General features: G+C 52.3%; 2 protein-coding genes across 2 annotated transcripts; both read left to right on the top strand.

The window, feature by feature from the left end:
• The first annotated feature begins 3163 nt into the window (after positions 1-3163).
• On the top strand, positions 3164-7216 carry LOC140681821 (serine/threonine-protein kinase PAK 3-like). The gene is made up of 8 exons (XM_072922311.1): positions 3164-3225; positions 3352-3400; positions 3880-3992; positions 4508-4625; positions 5276-5375; positions 5803-5999; positions 6601-6738; positions 7127-7216. Exons 1-8 carry the CDS (start codon positions 3164-3166, stop codon positions 7214-7216), a joined length of 867 nt encoding a protein of 288 aa, XP_072778412.1.
• A 6450-nt stretch (positions 7217-13666) lies between these two features.
• LOC140681820 (serine/threonine-protein kinase PAK 3-like) lies at positions 13667-20854 on the top strand. The gene is made up of 10 exons (XM_072922310.1): positions 13667-13728; positions 13855-13903; positions 14382-14494; positions 15010-15127; positions 15777-15876; positions 16304-16500; positions 17102-17239; positions 19929-20000; positions 20326-20448; positions 20735-20854. The coding sequence occupies exons 1-10, from the start codon at positions 13667-13669 to the stop codon at positions 20852-20854; spliced, it is 1092 nt and encodes a 363-aa protein (XP_072778411.1).
• Positions 20855-21188: the final 334 nt, after the last annotated feature.

Here is a 21188-nt window from a genome sequence, read left to right as displayed (position 1 = left end):
GTGCCTGTGGAACTTGACACTTCCTGAGTGCTAAAAGAGCCATTCCTTCTCGGATGAAATCACAGGATCAGCTTGGAAAAGGCCTCTGAGATGGACATTTCAGAGCAGTTCTTGTATGCTCCTGAACCCAGGAGCTGTTCCTGCGCTGTGTCCCCACGGAACTGCCACCATGGCTAAAGGGGACTTGGGTGAAGCTTTTTTGGGGAAGGGTTTTCAGTAAGCTCATGGCAATTGCTGCATGCAATCCCTTCAGAAAACTGAAATCCAGGGAAGAGAGGAGCTGTAGCTCCTGCTGGTTGCGGTGGGGCAGAAGCTGGAATGCCTGTTGCAGAACCACTGGGACTTTCTCAGTCTCGAGTTTCTATGGGTTGAGAGGCCAAAGAGGACAAAGGGTAGACACGAGGCAGTAGTTAGTGCTGTTGCCTTGCTGTGTGACACAAGGGTTGCTGCTGGAGTGATGGAGTGAAAGCAGAATGCTCTGTCTTTGGTTGCTGACTATTTGGTGGGCTTGCCCAGCACAGGCAGTTTCCTTACAGCATCTGCTTCTTTTTCCCTTTTGTCTTGCAGGTCACATCACCCGTGCCTGGAGAGAATCCGCTCCTTGGGTGAGTGGGAAAGGAGCCTTTGGTGTGGGTAGCATTTGACAATTGTGGAGCAAGCTGTGAGCTGGGCCTGGTGCAGTCCAGTGCCAGCCTGGTTGGATGAATGAAAGAACAGTCCAGGCCCTTTGCAGCAGCAGCAGCAGCAGAAGCAGCAGCAGCAGTAGAATCTGCAGGAGGAGTTGGATCCCAGGCTGTTTTCTCCAGTTCCTTTTCAGAGCTTTTAAGCAGCTGAAAGTGGGGTTGTTTGGTTCTTAAAGCCATGATGGAATTTCTCCTGTACAAGAGACTACAGTCCCATCTAACTGGCCCATTTGACTTGAGTTTGAACAATTAGAATGCCATTTCTCTGCAGAAGATTTCTCCTTAGTGTATCTGGCTCTAGAGCTGAATAGAGAGGTTCCCTGTCCCTGACACTGCTGTCTATCTGCAGAGCCCAAAACAGACCTCTGAGCCTCCTCTGGATGCATGTCTTCCTGAAGAAGAGGCCAAATGGGAGGAAGATTCCCACCAAAGTGCACCTGCTGCCACTGCAGGGCCTGAGCATCCAGCATCAGTAAGTGGCAGCTCTGGCTAGTCCTGTGGCTGGAGCAAAGCAGAGTTGCAAGTTTCTGAGCAGACAGCACCTGCCCTGCCTGGCTGAAGATGCTGAGGACTGGAATCTTTCCAGCTCCCCCAGAGCACTTCCCCCAGCCTGTGAGGCCTGGAGAAGGGGTGTGGAACTGGGACGATTAGGCATCACTTCTCTACTGTTCTGACAGGGGCTGGGAATTTTTCTCAGCAAGAGACAAGGGGTAGCAATAGGATGTCTTTGGATGCTCCTGGGGTACAAGTGAGGCCCTCTGTGCCCAGGGGCTGTGCAGGCTCCTTGTCCCCAGTGAAGAGAGTAGTGCAAAGGTGCAGTTCACAGACTTGCAGGATATGAGGAGACACTGTCCCCAGAAGGGACCTGGCCCTCCGCACAGAACAGCCAAAGTCAGCAGCTAAAGGAACAGCTGAGATGCAGCGGGGCCTGTAGCTGAAGAGACGTAAGGCTCTGAATGACAGGTTCTTTCCTGACCCTGCTGCTGCTGTCTGTGCACAGAGCACAAGGGCAGCGCCAGCACCTGCTCTGGCTGCCTCTGCACTCGAGGAAGAGGCTGAAGAGGAGGAAGGTGCCAATGAACCTGCCCCTTCTGTCAGCCCGCGGCCTGAGCAGCCAGCATCAGTAAGTGCCTGTTTGGGTTAGCAGTGTCTTTGGTGACATTCTGTCCCTCATGTAAAAGCAGGCTTTGGGTTCGGGGCCTTGAGCTGGAGAAGTGGGCTGCAAAAGCTGAGAGGTGAAGAGCCCTGGATGTGGCCAGCAGCATCTTCCTCAGGGCTTGCATTTGAAATGAGATCAGAGGGGCATCTCTGCCAGGCACATTTGTGACCCAAATTAATTTCTTGTCCCAGAGCTCCAGCTCCTCTGTCGTGGCACCTGCACAAGCTGCAGCTGAAGAAGCCTCCAGTGCCCAAGCTGGAAACTCAAGCAGGAGCAGCTCGTGCACCTGGAGCACGACTAGTTCCTCTGGAAGCAGGGAGCTGCTGGGAGAGAAGACAGAGGACAAGTGCCTGGCCATGCTGAGTACGTCCTTTGTGACCCTTGTGTGCCGCAGCAGTGCCTGGTGTGTGTGTGCGTGTGTCAGCAAGAGCTGTCCCAGCTCCTGTTCCTCCTCAGCTGAGTGCCAGCTCCTGAGGCCTCCCCACAGGAGCTGTTGCTGTGCTCTGAGGTGGGGAGGGATCTCTGGGCTGCTGCTCCTGCCTCGGAGGGCAGCTGGGCCTGGTTTGGCCTTGCCTGAGCTTCCCTCTAGGCAAAAGGCAGAGCAGAGATTGTTTCTGGCTGAGCAGGAGGCTGTGGCCGAGCAAATGAGGAGGCCTCCAGGAGCTCCTGTGGGGCCCAGCTCCTGTGGGGCAAGGCCAAGGTCATCTTCAGAGCTCAGCCTGTCCTAAAAGCTGAGGGACCTCATTCCCAAGGCCCATCACAGTAGGGTAGAACATCAGCTGCTGCTCTTGAGCGGCAGAAGGGCATTGTTTAGGCAAAGTCCTGCTTCAAGCTGGAGTTCTTAGCTCTGCTGGAGGCACTTTGCAATATTCTTCCTGTTCTGGAAAGGGCAGCTGTTGATAAAAATGGATTCCAGAACCCAACATGCCTTGCATGTTTGCAAGGATTAAATCTTTTGTTGAATGTCCCAGAGTGTTCATTGCCCAAACAGAAAGGTTGTGTTTGTCCTGCTGCCCTTAATGTCTGTAGGCAACAATCACTTCTCTTGCTTACACTTTTCTGATCCCTGTCTCCTCTGACTGTTTCTTGATGTGCTTAGATTTTAGTTTAGACTTCTAGTTTTGGACAGGCCATCTGTGCTGCAGGGCTGCTTGTCCTGCTGCTGTTGTTTTTTAGGTGGTGGCGGTGTGGTGGTGGTGTTGTTTCCTGAGGGAGTGAGTTGAAAGGACGCAGTGTCCCAGAGAGTGGGGCTGCCTTTCTGATCTGCTGCAGGGTGGGATCTCTTTTGAAGGGAGCATCTTTCCTTGGGATTTTTACAGAGATGCTGGTGAGCGAGGGAGATCCTGAGGCAAAATACACAGAACTGGAAACAATTGGCAGAGGGTGAGTGCAGCCACAGTTCCTTCCATTTACTGTTTGTCCCTGGACTTTTTTCCTCTTGTACTGTGGAGTCCTGCACTTGCAGGGACTAAAGGACTTCTTCTTTCTCTGCGGCCGTTTTGTTTCTAGGGGTTTTGGCACGGTGTGCATGGCAGTGGAGACTGCCACAGGAGAAGAGGTAAGCGTCAAGCAGCGCCACAGCTTCTGCAGAACTGTTTTAGGACAGCATTTGATCTGTCATGTCTGGAAGAGTTTGCTTTGTTGCTGTGAAAGGGAGAATGCCAGTGGAATGATCAAGCCCCCTAGAGGTTGTCCAGCAGTTTTGCTCCATGTTTTCTGGCAGAAATTGACTTTCTGCTTGCAAGAGGTGTGTGAATGAAAATGGGGATGATCAAGTAAAGCCATGGGGGAAGTCTGTGGGAACGGTGAGTGTTGTTAGAGCTTTGAGGTGGACAGCATAGACCATGTTTCTGCCAGGTTTCCAAGGCAAAGGCTATCTGGCTCTTTGTCCTGGGAGGTGCCCAAGCAAGCGGTCTGATGTCCAGCCACAAGGAAGCTTGGCCCAGCCCAGCTCTGTCACCCCATCAGCACTGTCTCTGTGTTCCCCTGGTGGTTCTGTGCCACCAACTTTGGTTCATGTTTTCCATGTTGTTTTAGGTGGCCATAAAGAAAATTAGTCTCCTGGAAGAGAGCAACAGCGAGGTGTGCCTGAATGAAATCCAGATCATGCGTGGCAATAAGAATGCCAATCTTGTGACCTTTGTAGACAGGTGAGTGGTTCTGCTGTTCTGCCATGAAAGGTCATTCACATCCTGCAAGCCAGAAGTTCAACCACTCCTTTGGCGGCTGGCAGAGGATGGAGCTGTTAATTCCTATTTCTGGGCTGATCTACAGCGTCCTGGGAGGAGATTGCATTGGGGCTGCGTTCATCTTTGCTGGCGTACCTAGTTTGAAGTGTGCTTTCAAAGACCAGCCTTGGCCCTGTCTCACTGAGCCAACAGCCTCAAAGTTCCTGTCCTCTCTCCACATGGTTTCATTTGTTTTGGCAATTGATTTTTTCCCACGGGACTCCAGTGCTGACAAAGCACTGTAGATTGTATTTCCCTTGGCCTGTTGCATTGGTGTGGATACCAAGCAGCCTTTAGACTACATAGAGTTCAAGCCCTGTAGGGCATTGTGAATGACTATTCCTCCTGTCTTCCTCTGAGAGAGACACAGGAGCAAGAATCCATCAGGTCATGTAAGTGCACACCTTCATCTCCAGGCTGTTGTTTCCTCCTTTCAGCTACCTGGTGGATGAGGAACTCTGGCTGGTGATGGAATACATGGACGGAGGTTCTTTACACGATGTCATTAGGGAGACTCATATGGCAGAAGGAGAGATAGCAGCTGTCTCTCGGGAGGTAAGGGATGGCGCTTGTTTCTTCCCATGGCTTGGTCGGGACCGCCCTTCCAAATGGGTGATAAGGAGAGGAGAGATTTCCCCTTCCAAGCTTCCTTTCTGCCTTTCTCTTACACCTGGCAGTAGCAAGAGCAGATGAAGTGCCTGCCAATGTGCCTGCCCTTCTTCTAGTGTGTTTGTGTTTGCCTCTCTAAAGCCTTGCCTGGAGCCTGTGTGTGCTGCATTCCTTCCCCACAAGAGCAAAGTGGCTGGTGGCACCATGTTGAGCAAGTGGCAAAGACAAAGAGATCCTCACAGGACTCTCACAGAGCTCAGCCTCAAAGGAGAGCCTTGCACCCCAAGTGGTGTTTGCAAAAGCAGACACTGTTGTCTGGCTGCAGAGAGTACAGGCACTGCAGCAGTGCACCTTGAGTCTGTGTTTGCAGGGCACTGGCCAGAGCAACAATTGCCCTTTCCCTTTCAAAAGCAAACAACCACGCCCTTAGAAAAGCTCTGCTGTCCTCGTGTTGGAGCAGCCAGCTCTGCTGCCTTTGCCAGCAGCCTGGCCTGCCGTGGCTCACCAACCCCCAGGAAGTCAGTCTTGCAGGTGTGCCACTGCCCTGCTTGTGGCACGAAATCCACTCAGGCTCGTGTTCCTTTTTCCTCTCTCAGTGCCTGCAAGGCCTGGATTTCCTTCACTCCAAGCAAGTGATCCACCGAGACATCAAAAGCCACAACATTCTCCTGGGCTTGGACGGCTCTGTCAAGTTGGGTGGGTGTTGCTGGCCAGGCTCAGCCGTGGCGGGCTGCGGTGTGGGGCTGCCTTTGGGTGCTGCCGCTTCCCTGGTGCCTGTGGCAGTGCAGGCTGCCCTGCTGCGAGCGCAGAGCACAGCCACAAGGTGCAGGGAGCTGTAGCTGGGCAGAAGGGGTCAGGAGCGCCTTTGGCTTGTGTGTGTCCCTTCCCCAGCAAGGCAGCAGCAGTCTAATAGCTTCAGGGGACTAAAAGCCACTGCCTGAAGTCCGGGGCTTTTGCAAAGTGGCCAATTGCGTATTTCCTCAGCTGCAGGCTCGAGGAATAGCAGCATGCCCCTGGTACAGCTGGATTCCACACTGCCTTCTTAGACATTGATTCAGTGGGGAATTCTTTTCTTTGCTTTCCTTTTTCAAGCTGGCTTGATGTGAGTGTTTTTTCTCCTCAGCTGATTTTGGCCTTGCTGCTCAGCTCACCGCTGAGCAGAGCAAACGGAGATCAGCTGTTGGGACTACTCACTGGATGGCGCCAGAAATTTTCACAGGGAAGCCCTACGGCCCCAAAGTGGACATCTGGTCCTTTGGCATTGTGGGGATCGAGATGGTGGAAGGAGCACCTCCTTACCTGATGAACACCTCCCGCACGGTACGCTGCAACTACCCTCAGATGCTCCTGTCACTCTGACTAAATCTACTCCCATTCTGCTGCCTGGGAAGCTTGCTAACACCTGACAATGATTGGTGCCAGGCTGCATAGTCTCTTATGCTTCTTGCCCAGATTATCCCCTTGGCATTTCATCATGAATAGCACAAGAAAATCACTATGCCTTTTCCTTGGTGGAAGCTTTGCCTAAGAGAGCAGTGAGCAGCTTTACCTAAAGGAGCAGTGAGCTGCATTTTATGGGAGGAATCCTTGGAAATAGTACAGTTAGATTAAAGTCTGTCTTCCACCTCACCTGTAGAGCTGGTGTCAGTGCTGAGAGAAGCAAAGTGTGCTGCTGCTGATGGAGTTGCTCCTAATTCCATCAGCCAATGAAATCAGGGGTCAAGGCAAGAGCCTTTGCATGTTGGACTGGCTACGGCTGCCTCTGGCTTTGGGTTCTTTTAGTAGGGGTAGGAAAGGTATCTCCCTCCCTCTGGCAGAGAGTAAAGAGCCACTGGGGAGTGGAGCTTGTCCAGTGGGGTCTGTGTGAGCAGTTTGGCGTGTGAAGGAGACAGGTGGAGCGTGGCATTTCCTACTTCTCCAGGTTCAGCAGCTGATAAGCACCAGGGGCACCCTGAAGCTGCAGAAGCCCAGGCAACAGTCGGCTTGGCTGCGAGACTTTCTCTGCTGCTGCCTGGAGACAGACGAGGACAGGCGCTGGTCTGCCCAGGAACTTCAGCAGGTAAAAGGCAAAGCGGCTGCCGGGTGCGCCGGCCGCCCGCTGCCAGGGGCTCCTCGTCTGCTCAAGTCCAAGGCGGCAGATGGGCCCTGCTGCTGAGAATCTCCAGTCTGGGGGCTTTTCAAAGGAAAACAGAGGAGAACCCTGGCCTGGTATGGGTTGGAAGGAGCCTTTCCAGGTCGCCTAGACCAAATCTCATTCAGCTGAAGCCATCTGGGTTAATGGATTTGTGGGATTGGGAGCCTTGTTTGGCTCATGTAGCATGGTCCTGGATGTGGAGACAGAGGTGCACAGAATGCCCTCCTTTGTGTATCTTTCTGCTTGCCAGAGAAAGCCAGTTTCAGCCTGTGAGGTCAGTAGAAATTAATTTCTTCTTTTTCTCTTTGGGCAGCATCCTTTTGTAACCTCAGCCAAGCCGACCTCCAGCCTGACGCCTCTGATCATGGCGACGCAGCAGTTTATGGCCGACAGGAGATACTAGCCCTGCAAGAGGCCATTGGTGTTTTTTGTAGTTTCTAGTTGATAGCTCGTAGTTTCTAGTTTGTTTAGACTGATAGTGTAAATAAATACGGTAATACATAAAACCTTCACTGTGCTGGAAGCCTCCCTTTGTTCTCATGCTGTGCATAAGCTCTAAATTTGCTTCTGAATGGTCAGGTGTTTCTTAAATGTGGGAAAAGCCATCTTTGGGGTTTGTGGCATGGTCTGGAAGTGGGCAAAGGTCTTCTGACCTTGGTGCCTCCAGGCCACAACCTCTAGTGGAGAGACAGGCTGGCAGCAGTGACTAGAGGAGCAGAGTGGGGCAAAATGGAGCAGAGCAGTGGTGGCAGTGCAGGGCATGCTGCTGTGGCTGTGGTTGTGTTGCAGCTCTTGGGAAAGGTTGGGAGTGTCTGTGCTGCTGTGGGCAGAGGGGGAGGGAGCCGGGCTTCTCCACAGGCTCGGGCACAGGTGAGCGTCCCGTGGGAAGGCAAGTTCTGCCACGGGAACTAAGGCCAACATGTGGGAGTGAAGACTTGTGCAGTTTGGAGCTGCGTGAGCCACTGTGGAGGCCTGTGGGCCTGCTGGAGGACTTCTTGGGGCAATGTCCTTTAGATTTTAACCTTTCCCTTATCTTGTCCCCTAGACTTTAAACTCTCCCATGGACTCTGGTTTTTTGTTTCAATGTACGTTTGATACATTATTAGTATATAATATATAGATATAGTATAGCTATCTATATATATAGATACATAGTCATCATATAGTGATGATTCAAAATCATTTACTGTGCGATGTTTTGTGGCAATTGACAGTATATTTGATGATCATTTAAATTTAAATTTTAGTTGCACAATATTTAACAGACTTCCTTTTCCAGTTTTCGTATTCATCCACCACGTCCCTGTACCCACTATCCTTGAGAAGGACAGGACTGGAGATGGAACCTGCTCAAGAGCACAGGCCAGCCACCAGCCATCTGCCATCTGCCCTTCTTTTCCGTGCCCTTGCCAGGAGGGCACTGGCCATGCCTCCCCAGATTCTACCCTAACCCACTTTGTGACAGGCCTCAACCCTGCTCCTGCTTTCCTGTTGTATTAGCAGTACCCGATTGTGGAGTTGTGTTTTTATACTTTATTGTATTTTCATTGTATTTCGATTTTAAAATGGTTTATCCCCTTGTACCCCTCTGTGCCCCTTTGGTTTATCCCTAGTTTTCCCATCCCTCCTCAAGTGTCCATCACCCTGTAAGTACAGAGACATTCCCCTGTCTCCTCCCAGATGCCTTGTCCGTCACTCGGTGTGCCTTCCCTTACATCTTGAAGCTTCCATCCAGAGCGTCAGGTGGTTGGGTGAGGGCCTGGGGCCCCTTCCCCTTTCCTCCCTCATTGGATACCCTCATTGTCAGTTTGTACAAGAGTCACTCCTTACTGTTTTCTCATTGGCAAGTCAGTTCTCCTCCTTCTCTCTATTTAATTGGTGGTTTGCACCTCTCTGGTGCTCTTGTCAGCAGGTTGTGATCAGGTGCAGTTGGGCTCTTTGCCGCCTCCATAAAGCTTTGGAGTTCTACCCCTGACAAGAAACTCTTTCTTATTCGCCAGTGGGATCAGCTACGCCTTGGGAGCAATGGAGGCACTCCCAAAAGCCCATCCAGGTCCAGCAGGGAGTGCTTCTTGCTGCCCTACTCGCCCCTTGGAGAGCTAGCTGGGGCTGAGTGGACTGGAGATCAGTGGTTGGGAGCGAGGACGCGGCAGATGGTGGCAGCGGCGATGGTGATGGGTGTCTCTCCCTGCAGAGCTCTGTTTGGCACTGCCGCTACCATCAGTCTGCCACGCTGGGTGTGCACGTGGGAATCGGATCTGCCGCTCCACTGCCTCTTCCTACCACCCTGCTGGGCTCCACTGGGCTTGGCTGGACTCCCTTTTGGCTTGGCTGAACTCACTTGGTATCAGTGTCACCACTCTGGACTGCACTGTTCTGCTGGAGCGGAAAAACAGTCCCACGTGCCACCCTGGCCCTGATGGTTTCAGTTGTGTGTCAGAGCTGTCACTTCCGTGCCACTCATCTCAACCCCGTGGCCTAAAAACTACTGTGGAAGGACAGAACTGGCAGGGAAATGGTGGTGGTGCTTTGGTCCCAAGGCCTCTCTGCTAGAGGGAGCCAGAAAGAAGGATCCCCCTTGCATTTGTGGTCATGGCATTTCCCTGCTGAAATCACACCCACGGCTGTGATGTAAAATGAATAAACAGTGCTGAAAGATCCATGACCTGGTCTCTGTAGCTAGGAGAAACCTCTAAATGTAATTGAAGTAGTGCTTCTCCTTGTTTTCTGCTTTCCTGAACTGAGCAAGGTCCAACTGGAAGAAGCCTTCTGGTTTTTGCTCAGAAGCATTAGTGGCCAAAGAGCACTGATGTGGTTCCTCACATCCCGCTCCCTTCTCAGTGCTCAATTTCTCCGGGTGGGCTGTAGGGGATTAGTGTGTTCTTGGAGTTACTCTTAGATGCCTTGAGCAGTAGCTTATGGACTAGGAGGGCTTTTTGTCTTGCTTTGTAGCAGAGGAGAGCTTTGCAGGCTTTTTTTGGCCTGAGCTGTAGGGAAGATCTGGTTCTCTGCACTCTGTGAGTTCACAAACCAGCCCAGGGTGGCTGCTATTGTGATGTCAGGGGCCGCATCCCAGCGTTGCCAAGGCAAAGTTGCTGTGCCCAGGCCCGGCAGGGCTCAGTGAGCAGAGCAGCTCAGTGGCACGCTGACTGCAGGCGGAACCTGCTGATCGCCGAGGTCTCTGCCAGCAGGACTCGCAGGATTTTTGGTTTTTCCCCGCAGGCGTTGTCTGGTGCAGACTTGGGCAGCGCTGCTCAGGCCATGGAGAGAGTGTGTGCTGCAGTTTGCACGGCTTTCTCCGTGGCCTATTCTGGGTACTTTTTCACCCAGCTGGCACGTAAGTGGACGGTTTTGTGCAGTGTGGCATATGGACACCAAAATGCCACCAAGAGGCCTTGAGTTGGGTAAAGCTGCTGTCAGCAGCTGCAGCTAAGAAGGGGGTGTCTCTAGCCAGAGGGGCCTGGGCAGCATTTGTAATGTAGCCTGCAGGGGCTCCGCTCCTCCCGTGGCATAGCCTGTGCCCATGGGGTCTGGAATCTCCTCAGTTTGCTGGCTCAAGCCAGACAACTTCCAAGATAGGAGGACTGGGAGAGCTTGGCAGAAGTCCTTGGAAAAGCTGTGCACTGCTCTCCAGCACTGAGGGAAAGTCCCTCAGTTCAAGTCTTCTTGTCTGCATTCCCTCATCCCAGCATGTGCCTGTGGAACTTGACACTTCCTGAGTGCTAAAAGAGCCATTCCTTCTCGGATGAAATCACAGGATCAGCTTGGAAAAGGCCTCTGAGATGGACATTTCAGAGCAGTTCTTGTATGCTCCTGAACCCAGGAGCTGTTCCTGCGCTGTGTCCCCACGGAACTGCCACCATGGCTAAAGGGGACTTGGGTGAAGCTTTTTTGGGGAAGGGTTTTCAGTAAGCTCATGGCAATTGCTGCATGCAATCCCTTCAGAAAACTGAAATCCAGGGAAGAGAGGAGCTGTAGCTCCTGCTGGTTGCGGTGGGGCAGAAGCTGGAATGCCTGTTGCAGAACCACTGGGACTTTCTCAGTCTCGAGTTTCTATGGGTTGAGAGGCCAAAGAGGACAAAGGGTAGACACGAGGCAGTAGTTAGTGCTGTTGCCTTGCTGTGTGACACAAGGGTTGCTGCTGGAGTGATGGAGTGAAAGCAGAATGCTCTGTCTTTGGTTGCTGACTATTTGGTGGGCTTGCCCAGCACAGGCAGTTTCCTTACAGAATCTGCTTCTTTTTCCCTTTTGTCTTGCAGGTCACATCACCCGTGCCTGGAGAGAATCCGCTCCTTGGGTGAGTGGGAAAGGAGCCTTTGGTGTGGGTAGCATTTGACAATTGTGGAGCAAGCTGTGAGCTTGGCCTGGTGCAGTCCAGTGCCAGCCTGGTTGGATGAATGAAAGAACAGTCCAGGCCCTTTGCAGCAGCAGCAGCAGCAGCAGCAGCAGCAGCAGCACCAGCTGGAGGAGTAGTTGGATCCCAGGCTGTTTTCTCCAGTTCCTTTTCAGAGCTTTTAAGCAGCTGAAAGTGGGGTTGTTTGGTTCTTGAAGCCATGATGGAATTTCTCCTGTACAAGACAGTGCAGTCCCATCTAACTGGCCCATTTGACTTGAGTTTGAACAATTAGAATGCCATTTCTCTGCAGATGATTTCTCCTTAGTGTATCTGGCTCTAGAGCTGAATAGAGAGGTTCCCTGTCCCTGACACTGCTGTCTATCTGCAGAGCCCAAAACAGACCTCTGAGCCTCCTCTGGATGCATGTCTTCCTGAAGGAGAGACCAAAGGGGAGGAAGATTCCCACCAAAGTGCACCTGCTGCCACTGCAGGGCCTGAGCATCCAGCATCAGTAAGTGGCAGCTCTGGCTAGTCCTGTGGCTGGAGCAAAGCAGAGCTGCAAGTTTCTAAGCAGACAGCACCTGCCCTGCCTGGCTGAAGATGCTGAGGACTGGAATCTTTCCAGCTCTCCCAGAGCACTTCCCCCAGCCTGTGAGGCCTGGAGAAGGGGTGTGGAACTTGGACATTTAGGCATCACTTCCCTACTGTTCTGAAGGGTCTGGGAATTTGTCTCAGCAAGAGACAAGGGGTAGCAATAGGATGTCTTTGGATGCTCCTGGGGTACAAGTGAGGCCCTCTGTGCCCAGGGGCTGTGCAGGCTCCTTGTCCCCAGTGAAGAGAGCAGTGCAAAGGTGCAGTTCACAGCCTTGCAGGATATGAGGAGACACTGTCCCCAGAAGGGACCTGGCCCTCCCCAAAGAACAGCCAAAGTCAGCAGCTAAAGGAACAGCTGAGATGCAGCGGGGCTTGTAGCTGAAGAGACGTAAGGCTCTGAATGACAGGTTCTTTCCTGACCCTGCTGCTGCTGTCTGTGCACAGAGCACAAGGGCAGCGCCAGCACCTGCTCCGGCTGCCTCTGCACCCGAGGAAGAGGCTGAAGAGGAGGAAGGTGCCAATGAACCTGCGCCTGCTGTCAGCCCACGGCCTGAGCAGCCAGCATCAGTAAGTGCCTGTTTGGGTTAGCAGTGTCTTTGGTGACATTCTGTCCCTCATGTAAAAGCAGGCTTTGTGTTCGGGGCCTTGAGCTGGAGAAGTGGGCTGCAAAAGCTGAGAGGTGAAGAGCCCTGGATTGGCCAGCAGCATCTTCCTCAGGGCTTGCATTTGAAATGAGATTGGAGGGACATCTCTGCCCGGCACATTTGTGACCCAAATTAATTTCTTGTCCCAGAGCTCCAGCTCCTCTGTCGTGGCACCTGCACAAGCTGCAGCTGAAGAAGCCTCCAGTGCCCAAGCTGGAAACTCAAGCAGGAGCAGCTCGTGCACCTGGAGCACGACTAGTTCCTCTGGCAGCATGGAGCTGCTGGGAGAGAAGACAGAGGACAAGTGCCTGGCCATGCTGAGTACGTCCTTTGTGACCCTTGTGTGCCGCAGCAGTGCCTGGTGTGTGTGTGCGTGTGTCAGCAAGAGCTGTCCCAGCTCCTGTTCCTCCTCAGCTGAGTGCCAGCTCCTGAGGCCTCCCCACAGGAGCTGTTGCTGTGCTCTGAAGTGGGGAGGGATCTCTGGGCTGCCGCTCCTGCCTCGGAGGGCAGCTGGGCCTGGTTTGGCCTTGCCTGAGCTTCCCTCTAGGCAAAAGGCAGAGCAGAGATTGTTTCTGGCTGAGCAGGAGGCTGTGACCGAGCAAATGAGGAGGCCTCCAGGAGCTCCTATGGGGCCCAGCTCCTGTGGGGCACGGCCAAGGTCATCTTCAGAGCTCAGCCTGTCCTAAAAGCTGAGGGACCTCATTCCCAAGGCCCATCACAGTAGGGTAGAACATCAGCTGCTACTCTTGAGCGGCAGAAGGGCATTGTTTAGGCAAAGTCCTGCTTCAAGCTGGAGTTCCTAGCTTTGCTGGAGGCACTATGCAATATTCTTCCTGTTCTGGAAAGGGCAGCTGTTGATAAAAATGGATTCCAGAACCCAACATGCCTTGCATGTTTGCAAGGATTAAATCTTTTGTTGAATGTCCCAGAGTGTTCATTGCCCGAACAGAAAGGTTGTGTTTGTCCTGCTGCTCTTAATGTCTGAAGGCAACAATCACTTCTCTTGCTTACACTTTTCTGATCCCTGTCTCCTCTGACTGTTTCTTGATGTGCTTAGATTTTAGTTTAGACTTCTAGTTTTGGACAGGCCATCTGTGCTGCAGGGCTGCTTGTCCTGCTGCTGTTGTTTTTTAGGTGGTGGCGGTGTGGTGGTGGTGTTGTTTCCTGAGGGAGTGAGTTGAAAGGGCGCAGTGTCCCAGAGAGTGGGGCTGCCTTTCTGATCTGCTGCAGGGTGGGATCTCTTTTGAAGGGAGTATCTTTCCTTGGGATTTTTACAGAGATGCTGGTGAGCGAGGGAGATCCTGAGGCAAAATACACAGAACTGGAAACAATTGGCAGAGGGTGAGTGCAGCCACAGTTCTTTCAATTTACTGTTTGTCCCTGGACTTTTTTCCTCTTGTACTGTGGATTCCTGCACTTGCAGGGACTAAAGGACTTCTTCTTTCTCTGCGGCTGTTTTGTTTCTAGGGGTTTTGGCACGGTGTGCATGGCAGTGGAGACTGCCACAGGAGAAGAGGTAAGCGTCAAGCAGCGCCACAGCTTCTGCAGAACTGTTTTAGGACAGCATTTGATCTGTCATGTCGGGAAGAGTTTGCTTTGTTGCTGTGAAAGGGAGAATGCCAGTGGAATGATCAAGCCCCCTAGAGGTTGTCCAGCAGTTTTGCTCCATTTTTCTGGCAGAAATTGACTTTCTGCTTGCAAGAGGTGTGTGAATGAAAATGGGGATGATCAAGTAAAGCCATGGGGGAAGTCTGTGGGAACGGTGAGTGTTGTTAGAGCTTTGAGGTGGACAGCATAGACCATGTTTCTGCCAGGTTTCCAAGGCAAAGGCTATCTGGCTCTTTGTCCTGGGAGGTGCCCAAGCAAGCGGTCTGATGTCCAGCCACAAGGCAGCTTGGCCCAGCCCAGCTCTGTCACTCCATCAGCACTGTCTCTGTGGTCCGCTGGTGGTTCTGTGGCACCAACTTTGGTTCATGTTTTCCATGTTGTTTTAGGTGGCCATAAAGAAAATTAGTCTCCTGGAAGAGAGCAACAGCGAGGTGTGCCTGAATGAAATCCAGATCATGCGTGGCAATAAGAATGCCAATCTTGTGACCTTTGTAGACAGGTGAGTGGTTCTGCTGTTCTGCCATGAAAGGTCATTCACATCCTGCAAGCCAGAAGTTCAACCACTCCTTTGGTGGCTGGCAGAGGATGGAGCTGTTAATTCCTATTTCTGGGCTGATCTACAGCGTCCTGGGAGGAGATTGCATTGGGGCTGCATTCATCTTTGCTGGCATACCTAGTTGGAAGTGTGCTTTCAAAGACCAGCCTTGGCCCTGTCTCACTGAGCCAACAGCCTCAAAGTTCCTGTCCTCTCTCCACATGGTTTCATTTGTTTTGGCAATTGATTTTTTCCCACGGGTCTCCAGTGCTGACAAAGCGCTGTAGATTGTATTTCCCTTGGCCTGTTACATTGGTGTGGATACCAAGCAGCCTTTAGACTGCGCAGAGTTCAAGCCCTGTAGAGCATTGTGAATGATTATTCCTCCTGTCTTCCTCTGAGAGAGACACAGGAGCAAGAGTCCATCAGGTCATGTAAGTGCACACCTTCATCTCCAGGCTGTTGTTTCCTCCTTTCAGCTACCTGGTGGATGAGGAACTCTGGCTGGTGATGGAATACATGGACGGAGGTTCTTTACACGATGTCATTAGGGAGACTCATATGGCAGAAGGAGAGATAGCAGCTGTCTCTCGGGAGGTAAGGGATGGCGCTTGTGCTTCCCATGGCTTGGTTGGGACGGCTCTTCCAAATGGGTGATAAGGAGAGGAGAGATTTCCCCTTCCAAGCTTCCTTTCTGCCTTTCTCTTACGCCGGGCAGTAGCAAGAGCAGATGAAGTGCCTGCCAATGTGCCTGCCCTTCTTCTAGTGTGTTTGTGTTTGCCTCTCTAAAGCCTTGCCTGGAGCCTGTGTGTGCTGCATTCCTTCCCCACAAGAGCAAAGTGGCTGGTGGCACCATGTTGAGCAAGTGGCAAAGACAAAGAGATCCTCACAGGACTCTCACAGAGCTCAGCCTCAAAGGAGAGCCTTGCACCCCAAGTGGTGTTTGCAAAAGCAGACACTGTTGTCTGGCTGCAGAGAGTACAGGCACTGCAGCAGTGCACCTTGAGTCTGTGTTTGCAGGGCACTGGCCAGAGCAACAATTGCCCTTTCCCTTTCAAAAGCAAACAGCCACGCCCTTAGAAAAGCTCTGCTGTCCTCGTGTTGGAGCAGCCAGCTCTGCTGCCTTTGCCAGCAGCCTGGCCTGCCGTGGCTCACCAACCCCCAGGAAGTCAGTCTTGCAGGTGTGCCACTGCCCTGCTTGTGGGACGCAATCCACTCAGGCTCGTGTTTCTTTTTCCTCTCTCAGTGCCTGCAAGGCCTGGATTTCCTTCACTGCAAGCAAGTGATCCACCGAGACATCAAAAGCCACAACATTCTCCTGGGCTTGGACGGCTCTGTCAAGTTGGGTGGGTGTTGCTGGCCAGGCTCAGCCGTGGCGGGCTGCGGTGTGGGGCTGCCTTTGGGTGCTGCCGCTTCCCTGGTGCCTGTGGCAGTGCAGGCTGCCCTGCTGCGAGCGCAGAGCACAGCCACAAGGTGCAGGGAGCTGTAGCTGGGCAGAAGGGGTCAGGAGTGCCTTTGGCTTGTGTGTGTCCCTTCCCCAGCAAGGCAGCAGCAGTCTAATAGCTTCAGGGGACTAAAAGCCACTGCCTGAAGTCGGGGGCTTTTGCAAAGTGGCCAATTGCGTATTTCCTCAGCTGCAGGCTCGAGGAATAGCAGCATGCCCCTGGTACAGCTGGATTCCACGCTGCCTTCTTAGACATTGATTCAGTGGGGAATTCTTTTCTTTGCTTTCCTTTTTCAAGCTGGCTTGATGTGAGTGTTTTTTCTCCTCAGCTGATTTTGGCCTTGCTGCTCAGCTCACCGCTGAGCAGAGCAAACGGAGTTCAGCTGTTGGGACTACTCACTGGATGGCGCCAGAAATTTTCACAGGGAAGCCCTACGGCCCCAAAGTGGACATCTGGTCCTTTGGCATTGTGGGGATCGAGATGGTGGAAGGAGCACCTCCTTACCTGATGAACACCTCCCGCACGGTACGCTGCAACTACCCTCAGATGCTCCTGTCACTCTGACTAAATCTACTCCCATTCTGCTGCCTGGGAAGCTTGCTAACACCTGACAATGATAGGTGCCAGGCTGCATAGTCTCTTATGCTTCTTGCCCAGATTATCCCCTTGGCATTTCATCATGAATAGCACAAGAAAATCACTATGCCTTTTCCTTGGTGGAAGCTTTGCCTAAGAGAGCAGTGAGCAGCTTTACCTAAAGGAGCAGTGAGCTGCAATTTATGGGAGGAATCCTTGGAAATAGTAAAGTTAGATTAAAGTCTGTCTTCCACCTCACCTGTAGAGCTGGTGTCAGTGCTGAGAGAAGCAAAGTGTGCTGCTGCTGATGGAGTTGCTCCTAATTCCATCAGCCAATGAAATCAGGGGTCAAGGCAAGAGCCTTTGCATGTTGGACTGGCTACGGCTGCCTCTGGCTTTGGGTTCTTTTAGTAGGGGTAGGAAAGGTATCTCCCTCCCTCTGCCAGGGAGTAAAGAGCCACTGGGGAGTGGAGCTTGTCCAGTGGGGTCTGTGTGAGCAGTTTGGCGTGTGAAGGAGACAGGTGGAGCGTGGCATTTCCTTCTTCTCCAGGTTCAGCAGCTGATAAGCACCAGGGGCACCCCGAAGCTGCAGAAGCCCAGGCAACAGTCGGCTTGGCTGCGAGACTTTCTCTGCTGCTGCCTGGAGACAGACGAGGACAGGCGCTGGTCTGCCCAGGAACTTCAGCAGGTAAAAGGCAAAGCGGCTGCCGGGTGCGCCGGCCGCCCGCTGCCAGGGGCTCCTCGTCTGCTCAAGTCCAAGGCGGCAGATGGGCCCTGCTGCTGAGAATCTCCAGTCTGGGGGCTTTTCAAAGGAAAACAGAGGAGAACCCTGGCCTGGTATGGGTTGGAAGGAGCCTTTCCAGGTCGCCTAGACCAAATCTCATTCAGCTGAAGCCATCTGGGTTAATGGATTTGTGGGATTGGGAGCCATGTTTGGCTCATGTAGCATGGTCCTGGATGTGGAGACAGAGGTGCACAGAATGCCCTCCTTTGTGTATCTTTCTGCTTGCCAGAGAAAGCCAGTTTCAGCCTGTGAGGTCAGTAGAAATTAATTTCTTCTTTTTCTCTTTGGGCAGCATCCTTTTGTAACCTCAGCCAAGCCGACCTCCAGCCTGACGCCTCTGATCATGGCGACGCAGCAGTTTATGGCCGACAGGAGATACTAGCCCTGCAAGAGGCCATTGGTGTTTTTTGTAGTTTCTAGTTGATAGCTCGTAGTTTCTAGTTTGTTTAGACTGATAGTGTAAATAAATACGGTAATACATAAAACCTTCACTGTGCTGGAAGCCTCCCTTTGTTCTCATGCTGTGCATAAGCTCTAAATTTGCTTCTGAATGGTCAGGTGTTTCTTAAATGTGGGAAAAGCCATCTTTGGGGTTTGTGGCATGGTCTGGAAGTGGGCAAAGGTCTTCTGACTTTGGTGCCTCCAGGCCACAACCTCTAGTGGAGAGACAGGCTGGCAGCAGTGACTAGAGGAGCAGAGTGGGGCAAAATGGAGCAGAGCAGTGGTGGCAGTGCAGGGCATGCTGCTGTGGCTGTGGTTGTGTTGCAGCTCTTGGGAAAGGTTGGGAGTGTCTGTGCTGCTGTGGGCAGAGGGGGAGGGAGCCGGGCTTCTCCACAGGCTCGGGCACAGGTGAGCGTCCCGTGGGAAGGCAAGTTCTGCCACGGGAACTAAGGCCAACATGTGGGAGTGAAGACTTGTGCAGTTTGGAGCTGCGTGAGCCACTGTGGAGGCCTGTGGGCCTGCTGGAGGACTTCTTGGGGCAATGTCCTTTAGATTTTAACCTTTCCCTTATCTTGTCCCCTAGACTTTAAACTCTCCCATGGACTCCGGTTTTTTGTTTCAATGTACGTTTGATACATTATTAGTATATAATATATAGATATAGATATAATATATAGATATGGTATAGATATCTATATATATAGATATATAGTCATCATATAGTGATGATTCAAAATCATTTACTGTGCGATGTTTTGTGGCAATTGACAGTATATTTGATGATCATTTAAATTTAAATTTTAGTTGCACAATATTTAACAGACTTCCTTTCCCAGTTTTCGTATTCATCCGCCACGTCCCTGTACCCACTATCCTTGAGAAGGACAGGACTGGAGATGGAACCTGCTCAAGAGCACAGGCCAGCCACCAGCCATCTGCCATCTGCCCTTCTTTTCTGTGCCCTTGCCATGAGGGCACTGGCCATGCCTCCCCAGATTCTACCCTAACCCACTTTGTGACAGGCCTCAACCCTGCTCCTGCTTTCCTGTTGTATTAGCAGTCCCCGATTGTGGAGTTGTGTTTTTATACTTTATTGTATTTTCATTGTATTTCGATTTTAAAATGGTTTATCCCCTTGTACCCCTTCTGTGCCCCTTTGGTTTATCCCTAGTTTTCCCATCCCTCCTCAAGTGTCCATCACCCTCTAAGTACAGAGACATTCCCCTGTCTCCTCCCAGATGCCTTGTCCGTCACTCGGTGTGCCTTCCCTTACATCTTGAAGCTTCCATCCAGAGCGTCAGGTGGTTGGGTGAGGGCCTGGGGCCCCTTCCCCTTTCCTCCCTCGTTGGATACCCTCATTGTCAGTTTGTACAAGAGCCACTCCTTACTGTTTTCTCATTGGCAAGTCAGTTCTCCTCCTTCTCTGTATTTAATTTGTGCTTTGCACCTCTCTGGTGCTTTTGTCAGCAGGTTGTGTTCAGGTGCAGTTGGGCTCTTCACAGTCTCAATAAAGCCTGTGAAGACCCAGAGGACAGTGCTGGGACAGTAGATGCAGCCACAGGTTCAGCATGGCCATAAGCCAAGTTCCCCAGGAGGTTGGGTGGTTACCACCAAAGCATGGCAGTGAAGGGGCAGCATTTTCCCCACAGACTGGTGCCATGCAGCAGACTGCTGCTGACCTTGCTGCCAGCTGCAGTCCCAGCAACTGGGTTCCTTGCTTTCTGTCCTTCCCCAGCGGACAGAGGTCTTCCCTTGGAGCCTGAAGCAGTTGCAACAGGCCTCCTGGTGCTGGTACTTCAGCTGGTGGCCTGTCTTGTGACTGGGTCATCGAGGTGCTGCTGTCGTCCTCATCCTGCAGTCCATCTGCAGCTTTTCCTTGACCAAAGGGCAGGGCAATCTGAGGACAGAGCCTCTGAGAACAGGCAGAAATCCTGAAGGGGGGGGCCCAGGAAACAGGCAGCCATCAGAGCAGGGAAGGAAGGTGACCTCTCCTTTCCTTAGCCGTGCTGGAGCTCCTCCCAGGTGCTGGAGGGCACAAAGCCACTAGTGTGCCCTCTTCAGGTGCGGGGGTTGTTGGAGGGATGAAGCTTCTGTTTTTCCTTTGGGGAGCATTGGTGGGACTTCATCTGGACGTGTCTCTTCCACTCATCAGGAAAGCAAGCTGGAAGAACAGAGTTTGAAGGCACAGGAGAAGCTGGAGCAATGGATCAACTTGGTGGCAGAGGTACAGAGGGGAGAGGAGAAAAGGCTGCTTGAGATGAAGCAGTAAATTGCCATCATGCAACCTGGATGGGCAAAGAAGCAGAGACACTCAAGAGGCACAGAGTGTGAAAAGAGAGTTTGTGTGTTGGTTTGGACTCCTCTGGGCCCCTTATGGGCACAGCTTCTCTGGACACTGTCTGTCTCTCTGGGATTGTCTCTTAGCTGGCCCTTGGTAAATACAGGAATGAGAAGAAACTGCTTTTGGAAGGCATGAGCGCATCAGTCTTGGTTGCCACACAAGTGGTGTGTGGGACGTTTAAAGCCGTCTTCTCTTTGTTTCTGTGCAGCTCCAGAGCCAGAAGGCTGCTCTAGATGATAAGGTGCGCCAGCTGCTGGGAGATCTAAATGAAAGGCAGCAGCAGCTAGAGCAGCTGAGGCAGGAGCTGAATAAGGAGCAGCAGAATGGACAGGTGAGCCTGACTAGCCAGGTAGAAGAGCTTGGAAGGGCAGTGATGGGGACATGAACTGGAGACGTGAGGAAAGGGGAGGCAAGGACCATTGCAGGCACTGGAAGCACAGAGCCTGGCAGGCTGCAGCGCTGAGCACCAGGAAGAAGAGCTAGGATGGCAGGGTTAGAGCTGGGTAGAGAAGCAGAAGGAAGGGGCTGAACACAAATGCTTTTGAGAGTGCAAAAGAGGAAACCTGAACGAGATTGCGGATGCCAGTAAGATTCCTCTTATCTTCCTGAATATCAAGGACAAGCTGCAGGCAGAGTTGCGGGAAGCTCAGAGGAAGATGGAGGCAATGGAGAAGAGGCACAAAGAAGAAGTGCAAAGGATGCACAAGATCCTGCTGCAGTACAGGCTGGCTGGATGAAAGCAGGTGAATGAAGGAGGAGGAAGCAGTGCAGTCATGCAACAAGTGGTCTCTGCCCTTGTTGCCTTTCCCCTGCAGAGCAGCAGGTGGATGGGACCAATGTCTCTGACTGCCATGCTCTGTGCTCTCCGTGGCAGCTGCTCAGAAGGACACTTAGTGGGTTGCTGAATCTCAGCTGCTGCCCTGGGCAGCAGGGCTAGTGCTTTGGCCGGTGAGCCAGCAATCCTGGGAATATATTTCTGCTGGCCTCTTAGTGCTGGCTTTGTTTTTGGAGGGGTCTGTTCAGGTGAGCGTGGTGACCCACGCAGATTCTGGGCAAGTTGTCCCTGTCCAT

The sequence above is a fragment of the Taeniopygia guttata genome, chromosome Z (genome assembly GCF_048771995.1).
Source record: "Taeniopygia guttata chromosome Z, bTaeGut7.mat, whole genome shotgun sequence".
Taxonomy (NCBI): domain Eukaryota; kingdom Metazoa; phylum Chordata; class Aves; order Passeriformes; family Estrildidae; genus Taeniopygia; species Taeniopygia guttata.
The sequence above is the reverse complement of the archived record's forward strand: the minus strand, read 5'-3'. Positions and strand labels throughout refer to the sequence as shown.

Bases quoted from the DNA above. Each gene is read 5' to 3' on its own strand.
- LOC140681821 (XM_072922311.1), top strand. From the start codon at position 3,164: ATGCTGGTGAGCGAGGGAGATCCTGAGGCAAAATACACAGAACTGGAA. The intron at 3,226-3,351 runs GTGAGTGCAGCC...TTTTGTTTCTAG, and splicing joins CTGGAAACAATTGGCAGAGG to GGGTTTTGGCACGGTGTGCA. The intron at 3,401-3,879 runs GTAAGCGTCAAG...ATGTTGTTTTAG, and splicing joins AGACTGCCACAGGAGAAGAG to GTGGCCATAAAGAAAATTAG.
- LOC140681820 (XM_072922310.1), top strand. From the start codon at position 13,667: ATGCTGGTGAGCGAGGGAGATCCTGAGGCAAAATACACAGAACTGGAA. The intron at 13,729-13,854 runs GTGAGTGCAGCC...TTTTGTTTCTAG, and splicing joins CTGGAAACAATTGGCAGAGG to GGGTTTTGGCACGGTGTGCA. The intron at 15,877-16,303 runs GTGGGTGTTGCT...TTTTCTCCTCAG, and splicing joins GGACGGCTCTGTCAAGTTGG to CTGATTTTGGCCTTGCTGCT.